Source organism: Lepisma saccharinum, chromosome 11, assembly GCF_977018435.1.
Source record: "Lepisma saccharinum chromosome 11, izLepSacc3.1, whole genome shotgun sequence".
Taxonomy (NCBI): domain Eukaryota; kingdom Metazoa; phylum Arthropoda; class Insecta; order Zygentoma; family Lepismatidae; genus Lepisma; species Lepisma saccharinum.
In genome coordinates, this window is record NC_139239.1 from 61936191 (window position 1) to 61946987 (window position 10797).

The 10797-nt window shown below is 36.3% G+C and overlaps 1 protein-coding gene across 1 annotated transcript in view; it reads left to right on the forward strand.

Annotated features, from left to right (window-relative positions):
- Positions 1-10387, forward strand: part of LOC145995057 (caspase-1-like) — a 39869-nt gene extending 29482 nt beyond the window's left edge. Inside the window, exons 2-4 of the mRNA XM_083131588.1 lie at positions 1720-1898; positions 5399-5543; positions 9970-10387. Of these exons, the coding sequence (XP_082987714.1) occupies positions 1720-1898; positions 5399-5543; positions 9970-10196 (551 nt within the window). The 3' untranslated portion in view covers positions 10197-10387. The remainder of the gene's footprint in view (positions 1-1719; positions 1899-5398; positions 5544-9969) is intronic.
- Positions 10388-10797: the final 410 nt, after the last annotated feature.

Sequence of the window (10797 nt, forward strand, 5' to 3'; positions counted from 1 at the left end):
TGATGAACCTTGTCAAAAGCCTTTGTCAGATCCAGTGAAACCAGAGCAACTGTCATACTCTTGTCCATTGAGCGAAATATATCATCGGTGACTTTTAGCAACGCCATCGTCGTGCCGTGACCAGGGCGGAAGCCCGATTGGCATTTCGGAAGGAGATTGAGGCTGTTCACATGATTTCTAACTTGAATGTAAACAATTTTTTCGGTGATCTTGGAAAGGATGGGTAGTAGGCTTATAGGACGAAGATCGTTTAAGGACGATATTACTTTTTTCTTAGGTAAAGGGATCACGCGCGCTGTTTTCCAGCTGATTGGAAATTGTCCAGTCCGAAAGGAGAAATTTATTGTATGTGTCAGGTGACTTAAGATAAACGGAAGTGATAGTTTGAGCATTTTTATTGTTATTCCATCATTGCCAGAGGCATTGGATCGTATATTATTTACTGCTTTAATTGTGTCATATTCACTGATTTCTTTAAGATGAAATTGTTGTGCACTTTCATTAAATATTTTGGAGTTAAATAAATTACTGGTTTTATTTAAAGCTGATTTTGAGCAGTCGGTCTCACGACAGATGTTTGAAAAATGTTTGTTTAATTTATCTACGTCTCGTATATCAGGGGGTATTTCATTATTAGTAGTTTTACTACTAGTTCCCCACGCCTTGAGTTTGTTCCACAGGTCTTTGTTGTTTTTATTAGATCGTAGGTGATGGTTAAAGAATGCTTTCTTCTCTTGTCGTTGCACCGTAGTTGTAAAGTTTCTTAGTTCCTTATAGTGTTCCCAGTTGTAGTTTGTCTTTTCGCGTTTATATTTTAATAAAGCTCTGTCGCGGAGTTTCATGAGTAATTTCGTGTTTTCAGATATCCATGGAACACTTTTATGCTTCACCGGTTTAGTGTGGAGAGGTGCATGTTTGTCAAAAAGGTGGATAATATTGGTAGAGGTATACTGTACCTTATCTTCAATGTTGTTGGCAACTGTTCAGAAATATTTTAATTACAGTAGGTAACCAGGGATTTATCCAGAATATTTCATCTGGGGATATACATTAATATTTAGCGAGTGTAAGGATAAATTTAGAACCAAAATTACTATAAATTGGACCTTTGTGAAAAATTTTAAGGGATGTTGAGGAAATTTTCAGGCATGTTGGGATATACCACTGGGTATGTCTGTTGTAAAAATGTAGTGTGTGCATGTTAGGGTGGAGAATTTAAGTATCTATAGTCCAGTTAAAACTGCTTACTGTCTATATTGTATGACAAAGTAAACATTGCTTTTTTGTGCAAGGCAGCAGTAAGAAATTACTTTTGAAGCAAAGTTACTTGTAACCTGATACTTTTTTAGTTAACTACATAAAAACTCTTTTTAGCATCATTATGCCAGCAATTAATATAGTATTTTACTTTAAAAAATACAGTAGTCTTGTATATACATAATCAGTCTTTCTTACCTATAGTTTTTATAACACACTCTTTTAGGAAAAAAAATACCTCTTTCTGCTCTCTATTGCACTTACAAGGTTTCTACTGTTATGATTTTAATCTCTAACATCTGAAATGTAAATTTCAGGAAGTGATTAACAATATGTCAACAGAAATTTTCTGTGCTAATACTTAAAAATATTCATCTGATGTGATGAGAATATGTTTACAAGCAGTTCTGTGTTTGTGAATACACTGTAATCATTAAAACTGTTATTTTCCTCCCTGTGTAGTTGCAGCAGAGGACCATGATAACTCGGATTCCTTAGTGGTGGTCATTTTGACCCACGGTGCTCATGGAGACTGGCTGCATTCCAAGGATGGCATGTTCTCAGTGGAACAACTCTGGACGCCTTTCACAGCTGACAAGTGCCTTGGCCTTGCGGGAAAACCAAAGTTATTTTTCATTCAGGTAAGAGCTTGTAGTGTCCACCCTAACATATTGTAATTAGGTTCCTTTACGTTGCGTTTCTACTACTTGCTTTAATTGTGACAATGAAAATTAAGCATAAGCTGGAGTAAAATAGATGTTGGAATAAATACAATTGCACGTCTATGCCTTACCCATGGTTTATTCAAACCTAGGACCTCTTGCCTCGATCGCTTTATGCCGACTACTCCAACACAAATGTTGAGATTGTGCTATCCTGTAAAATTGATTTATACCAAAAAATTAACCAAAAAATGAGAAATTATTATAAACCAATGAGGTGTGTGTGTGTTTTGTAAGAATACAACCATTCAGAATATTAGATTAATACGACTAGGTGGTGATGTGTATAGATCTTTGATTTTTTGAAGGATGTTGATGAATAAATTCCTCACAGTTACAAAACTTCCTACACCATAGTTCATAACACTGTCCACGAATTATGGCAACTTAGAGACTACTGTCATTTGAGATACATACATACAGAATGATAGCCTCCTTAGCTGCAAATACTTTTAAAATATAGCTAAAAAATGTGCAAAATGGCAAGTTTCACTATGATAACTCTGGAATCGATAAGAATGTGAACAGCCTGTGGGCCTTATAGGCAGCAATGGTGTCAGTCAAAATATACCCGAAGACATAATATTAGATCAAAATAGCATGAATTACTAATTTAAACAATATTCACAGTGTGCAGCTGATCCACGACAAATATTTATGCCCATTAAGCCTATAAATTCATATACTTTTACTAGAGTCTCCTCTCAGGACATACAGAAGGCATTCAGCAGGATACACGAACAGCTCTTCTCACATGTTAGTCACATCTAGCTTCAAGCCCAATCACAGCACCACGACAGTCATTCTTTATGATATCCCAACAACATAAGTGACTGTGCACAAATTAAGTTGTTAAAACTAAAACCAACTAAGTCTATATTTGTCAAAATAGTTTCAAAATTTCTTGTGAAAATACTAAGTGAAAGCCGAGATTACATGATTCTTGAATTCCCACATACAAATGGGATAAAAGAAGCCAACAGATTTCTTCAATCCTTGTCACTTAACACCAGAACAGCGGCGATTCAGCTACCCCCTAGAACCGCGGATGGGTCATATTTGACTCGTCATTGAAAATAGTGTGTGAAATTATTTACTTGGTGAAGTATCATATTCGTTTACTGTTGTTTCTACAAATATATCAAATATCATGTTTTGTGCACAATCTGGCAACATATCTGTGGTGCCATAGGAGCTAGGGGCTTAGAACTGGACTCATTGTGTTCAGCGAAGTGGAGCAATCCTTTTGTAAAGGCGACAATGTCTCGTGACAGATTCAGAAAATAATACGTTTCTTGATATTTGATATTACATCCACATGGTCGGAAAGACTGAAAGAAGACAAATTTGCAGTGCTTTCAAAAATCTGGTATAAGTTCATTGCAAAGGCACAATGTAGCTATATACCTGGAATGTACTATAAAACCATTGATGAGCAGCTCTTTCCTTCTAAATGCCGCTGCAGATTTATGCAGTTCATGATATCCAAACCAGATAAGTATGGGCAGAAATATTGGATGACAGTAGACAAAGAATTGAAGTATATAGTAAGTGCTTTTCTGTACCTAGGAAAATATGATACTAGGCCAAATAATGAGCACCTTGGTGATTATGTTGTAAAGAGGTTGATGGAACCTTATTTGAAGAAGGGAAGAAATGTAACCTGTGACAACTTCTTCACCTCCTCGTGTCTCTCTGAAACTTTGAAAGCAAATGCCACAAGTCTTATTGGTACCATGAACAGAGCTTCTAGGGAAATACCAGCTTGTGTAAAGAATGTAAAATATAATTTATACAGTACGGTGGTGCTGAAGAAGAATGATATGTCTTTGAAAATCTATCAGGAAGATAAAAAAAAAAAAACAGACACAGTAATATTTTATAATAACTCCTAATATGGAGTTGATGTGGTGATCAGATGGCCTGCAAATACTCCGTGAAAGCATCATCCGGAAGCTGGCCAGTTCACACATTTTATAACTTGTTGGATTTGGCAGGAATAAATGCATGGGTTGTGTACAATGCATTGAATGAGAAGAAATTGAATCGAAGAGACTTCCTTCTACAACTAGGGGAGGAGCTTGCTGAGAAATATGTAGCAACGAGGATTCCAAACTTCCGCAACACTATCCCTGATGAGATTCCAGAGAGACAAGAAAAGCACACAGGGTGTCAGGTAAAGAAAAACTGCACAGGAAACAAATTGTTTGTTAAGTGTCATGCTTGTAAGAAAATCATTTGCAAAAAGTGCACGGCCAAAAACTATGTGTGTTCAATATATGACATCACCCTGAAAATCTACACAATACTCTATGTTGTCTTTCATATATCATATGAAAGTGCTCTGTGTGTGTTCAACTTCAAATAAAACATGTAATATACATAAGAGATTATTTTTATATGCCGCTATTACCATCCCTCAATTGATAATCACGAAATGGGAGTCGTGGGTCATAAGTGACCCAGCCGCGGTTCTAGGTAAATCTGATTTTTTCATGGGGCAGGGGTTGACCCTCGAAAAGTTAAATTACTTGTGTTTGTTACTGACTTTTGTTGATGAAAATAAAAAAAATATATAGCACTGCAGGTTCAAACACAAAGAAGTGGGAAAATATAGAAATAGCATTTGGGTCAAAAATGACCCAGCTGCAGTTCTAGTGTTAAAGAGCATTAACATTAACATAGGCACCGAGGTTAAGAAAAAAATGTACAAAAAAATGGAGAGGCTTGACTTCTAATCAGACCCAACCAGAGGCAGCAAAAACAGCAAAGGATGATGATGATGACATCCATGATAATGCTAGACTATCATGGACGTGTGCAGGATTTTTTCCAGGGAGGGACAAGCAAGATATTATTTTCCAGGGGGGGCAAACAAGGCACATCCCCTCTCATAATAGTGTTGTTCCTTGAAAAAACATTGCTTCAGTTCATTCATGTTCATGCAAAAAATATTTGTAGCTCAAGTGATATTTTGAAATATATAATTTTTGGTTGACTTTCATTTTTCAACAGGGGTAGCCCCCCCCCCTTTTCCACACCTTCCGGACGTCCATGAGCATTATCATATATGGAGCCATAGTTGCTTTCAAGCAGTATCTATTAAGGTACAAAAAATAAAGATATGGGCATTAATTTACAAACTCAAAAAAAGGGAGCATGTTTCAAAATACTTAGGTAGTTTGAATTGGCTAAATACCAGTTACTAACTTTAACACAAAGATGGAATATGCATTAAATTTAGTAATCCCAGCATGGGTGTTTTTTGTAAGTGTCTATTCATCATTTCATCATATCATCATCACTCATCTTCACAATTAGTCAAAAGTGGCAGAAATCCGAAGTAAAATAAAAAAAATATATCAATCTATCTATAGTCTGCAGATTGTAAATGCTTTTATGTGTCTTCTTTACTACAGGCATGCAGAGGTGACAAACTAGATCCTGGCGTAGAACTGCGTGGTGGGGGAGGAGGCACAACAGAAGTTGATGCTGGTGGAGCATTTTCTTCCTATACAATCCCAACCCATGCTGACTTCCTGCTAGCCTTCAGTGCTGTAGAAGGTGAGACAAACAGTAAGAATTTTTGAACAGGTGTTACAACTTATTTTAGTAGTGCTTTATTTTAGTCTATTTTCATGAATCTCATGTTCATTTTTTAGGAAACCCAGTCGAAAGTGGTTAGAATCCACTCACCCTTTATTTGGTTCTCTCCAAAAATGCTATTTGGCTCATTCCTATCTATGAAATCTTTGAGGCAATATTATGAGTCATATCTAGCCTATGCAGATGATGTACATCTTATAACAAAGCAAACAATTAAATTTGAATAAAGTATAAAAAAATTAAAAGCAGACAACATAGAATTACTTATAAATATTTGGGCTGAGCCAATATCACTTTGAACTGATACCATTGGCATAGTGCAGTTCCTTGGGGCCCCCCTGCAAGTAAAATATTGGGGGGGGGCCTCGGTGAATAGAAAAATATGGAGATGATGCCAGAGTGTCGTGATACTTTGTATTTTTGTTTGAAACATTTTCTTAAAAAAATAGGTTACATATAGTACTTCTTTTTTGGACTTAGAGGTGGATGCACCTTTAGGCCAAAGAGCCATCCTCTGGCTATGCCTGGCCAAGATTCAACGTAAGAACCCCTCACATTACGTTTCTAATACCAATAGTGAGTAATATATTCAAGCAAACTTATCATTTCACTTATTGGGGGTTGGACTGGACCCTTTACAGATTGTCGATAGTGACCTAACATCAAAAGGTCACTTGCAATCCGATACCAAAACCTTGCAGCAGACTCAAGTCTTGAGAGATAGAAAATAAAGCAGCGAATGGACTTTATTCACTGAAAATTTGTTACTCAATGAAATGCCTATTGGATGCATTGGAGCACATTTAGCACTGTATACGTTGTACACCCTGCATGGTGGAATAGGGGCTACTGGACCTAAGGATAAAGGGGATAATTGCCCCTGGGCTCCACCTCCTGAGTTTTTTTTGTCTACTTTGAAGTAAAACGTAACAGGTGTGAACAATGTGGGAAATTTATCTCTGATCTTATTTCAATCTCATGCTGAGGCTTGGGGACTTGGTGGGAAGTTACATTTTAAATAACAACTGGTAAAAGGAATGGTCATGAAATATCAAGTTTGTTTGTTTAGGTATTGTGTAACAATAAGACATTGAAGCAACTGAAACTTTCTACTGGATTCACAACTATACTACACTACACTACACTACACTACACTACACTACACTACGTTTACGAAAACTACGTAGCTATAAAGGTATGAGATGAGAGAAGTTTCCTATCGATTGCCATCTGTGAGCTAGTAACTTAATTCTGAATTTCGGAGGAGACCCATAATGTCAAGTTGCCCGGACCCCTCTGGCTGAGACAACACACTACTTCTTATTGTCGCAGGCATCACGATATAATATGTTATTGGGAACCAAATTTCTGTTTCGTAAATCCATATTTTAAATAAGCAACACTATCTGCTGAATTTCTGAGATTATATAAAATTTCAGGAGCACAGAGAGCCAACATTTCGGAGGGTTGCAGGGGGGGCTGCTACCAATAGTTGAAAATTGTAAAACTTTAAAGCTGTTCAAAATATTGATCAATATTAGTGTGTAAGTATTCTACTCCAATTGTGCATCAACTTACCAAGAATTTTGATTTAAAATATTCAAGAATTAAATATTAAAATACATGTTATGTAATCAGACAATCCAGTTTCATACCTGAAAATTAGTGCAAAATAGAAAGTAAGTCAGAATTTTGCATAATTTACAGGATAATTAGACTCTGCAAAAGTGTTGTGAAGTTTTTTTGGAGACCCTGTGAAAGACCGAAATGCTGGAAAGTATCGGCTGGTATCGATAAGTAAATTCCATCTGATACCACTAGTATCGGCCGATACCGATACATTCTCTTCATTGGTAACGGTATTGGCTCAGCCCTAATAATATACAAAAACTAAATATATGAAGTTGACAATGAAAGACGAAAAAGAACAAGTGAATAGTGATAAAATTAGGAGAAAAAAGAGTCTGAGAGATGTAATCGTTTCAAGTACTTAGGATCATTCATAAACAATATAAATAAAATAACTGATGAAATTCATACAAGAATTACAGCAGAGTGGTAAATTCCAGATCAGAAACTTGGACTTCAGTGAAAATGGATGGAGAGTCATTATAATGGGTAAGGAGATCTTAAAATATTTTTTGGAACAGGATTCTTGTTGGGAAACCTGATGGTAAGAGACCTGTAGGAAGGCCAAGACGAAGATGGAGAGATAACGTTGAGATGGACCTAAAGGAAACCGGTAGGGATGGAAAAGAGTATATAGATCTTGCTCAGAATAGGGGCAGATGGAAGGCCTCTGTTGCTGCAGCCATGAACCTCTGGATTTAAGAAAACTAGAGAGTTAGTTAGTTAGTTCAGTTAAAGAAAAAGGAATGTGGAGAATAAGAACAAAGACAGAACTTCCGGAACTTTATAGGGATGAAGATATTGTAGTAGAAATTAAAAGCAGAATAAAATGGCTAGGAAAATGTAAGAGGAAAACTAGCTAGTAATGTACTAACAGGAAGAGCATAACTTGGGGCCTAACTTTGGGGGAGGGAGGCACAACATGAACATCAGGTTCCAGAAGGTTAAAAAAAAGAATAGTTTTTCTTGTATGTATGCATTGCTTGCATTGTAGAATTATTTTCTTGCAGTTTACGGTTATTACAAGCATCAGAAAACAGTTTTTCGTTTTGATTTTTCAGGAGAACACATTCTTCCTTCATCAGACATTTATTTTTATTTTGACTAAAGATACAGTTATGTAATAACTTGCTTGTAATAACCGTAAACTACAGGAAAATAAAAATAAAAAAAGATTGTACCAAAGATGTAAATTTTAATATACCTGGAAATTTAGAGGGGTGAGTTGAAGATGTTAGGAAATTAGAAATGAAAATATAGAGAAGAAAATTACAGAATAGGAAAAAATTGAAGTTCAAGGGCTGTAGCACCAAGGGATAAATAAGTAAGGAAGTGTTTCACGCGTACCATCAATCTTTACCGAATTCTTGAAGTAAAGTTATTACAGCGTAAATTGTTATGAACCACCAATATTTTTATTATTTCTGGTAGGGATGGAAGGGATCAACATGCTATTGAAACCTAAAACACCATGGCAACTTCTAAATAATATATGTATAAAACTGTCATTTATAATAAGGTTTCTACTGTTTGTTAACTCTTCCACTTGCCTTCGTGCACCCACGGGTTTTTGTGCATAGAGTGGAGTGGGGGAGGGAGAAAATGGAGAGATGAACACGCTATTCTCTGTGCCCCACTCCCAAACACTATAAAGAAAATGAGTACATTTTCTTGCTCCTACATTTAGAGTATCATGACAGGATATAGGTAGGCTGATAAATATATATCCATTACTTCATAATACACATATAATAAATGTGCTTGTGTGTGTGTGTGTGTGTGTGTGTGTGTGAGAGAGAGAGAGAGAGAGAGAGAGAATAGGATACGAATGCCTCATGCCTAGACAGTATAATTTCCTCCACTGGTAATATCAAATGCCACTGCAATATGTATTTATTGTATCCTACATTTTGGGATAAATGTGACCTACTTTTTTTTCTTAACCCTTAACTACTATGGATGTTCATAGTTACACAACTACTATGGACGGGTCTGTCAGACCGCTGTTTTGCCATTTTCAATTTCTCGTGCGTTTCACATGAGCTCACATGGTTATAGAAGAATATTGTAAAGCAGTTTTCAATTATTATTGTTTAGTTAGAGAAACGTAATGACATTAATGCAAAGAGGAAGAAAATCAGTCAAAAATTGCAACAATTGCTTCTTTATTTTTTTGAAATTCCGAATTCTTAAAATGTTTGTTGCCAGAAGAGGGGTAGTTCAAAGTAATATGTTATAATTTGCTGAAATTGAAAATTAATTATGAGCCATTTGAAACACAATATATATATATATATGTGTGTGTGTGTGTGTGTGTGTGTGTGTAGAAAAAGAACCTGCAACTACTATGTTACACCTCTCAGACCTCTCACTGAAAATAGAATTCAATAAGATTTGAACAAACAAAGGCAAGACCTCGTGACCTTGACAGTGTGTAGCCAACACCCTAACTGAAAGGTATGGAGAAGGATTAACTTATGGTTGGAGGGGTGCAAGAAATAAAGTAAAATATAGATTCAGCAAGGTCTGAGAGGTCCATAGTTCTTAAGGATTCAAAATGATGTAGTAACTGTACACCCTAAAAATATGCCACCAAGTTGCCACTAAAAGTGACATTTGGAGTAAGAAAATATCTTATCGAGTGTGCTGTTTGACAGCCAGTAGTGTAACAAGATACCAAAGATGGTGCTTGACAACACCAACATCTTGTTGTTTTTGCAGTGTGTGCTTACCATACTTCTGTCTTGTCTTCCAGGCTTCTACTCCTGGCGAAACCCAAGCAGTGGGACATGGTTCATCCAGTGTCTGTGTGACGAACTTGATACCCAAGCAGGGAAGAGAGATTTGCTAAGAATGTTAACCAGAGTCCAACGTCGAGTTGCTACAGACTTCCAATCCAATGATCCTACCATTCCTTGGTTCCACCAGCAGAAGCAAGTGCCTTCTATTGTCTCCATGCTCACAAGGGAGGTGTACTTCTGATGAAACCATCCGTCCATGAAAATAAAAGGAGACAATAGAAATGTTTGATGAAAGAAATGAAGATCAAGTTTCATCAAGAAAAAGACAATCAAAAAAGACTTCATTATATTGCCTTCTTTTTTTAATGTAGAACTAAAGCAGTATTTTCCAAATGATTATTTATATACAATTACAGTTAAATAAAAAGCGTACTGAGTTTTATCATTTAAAAGTAACCTGTGCAAGTGTTCTATTATCATTTCTTGAGAAATATTATTTATTAGCAGTGCTCGATGTAAGGGAGAATGCAGGGGTGGCGAATATCCCCCCAGCTAACAAAGTTATTGCATCCTCTCAGTTGTCTCATTGTCACCATGTTAAACCATAAGAACACCCCCAGTTAACATTTTCCACTTCAAACACTGTTAATTAGTTCAGTATAGCATGCATGTGCTGATTATGCTGAACATATATGGAACACACACATGAACGTCCGCAGGATTTTTTCCAGGGAGGGCAAGGAAGGTATTTTTTCCAGGTGGGGGGCTAACAAGGCACATTTTCCCAAAAAATAGTGTTGTTCCCTAAAAAAACATTGTTTAAATTTGAATTTATGGTGTTC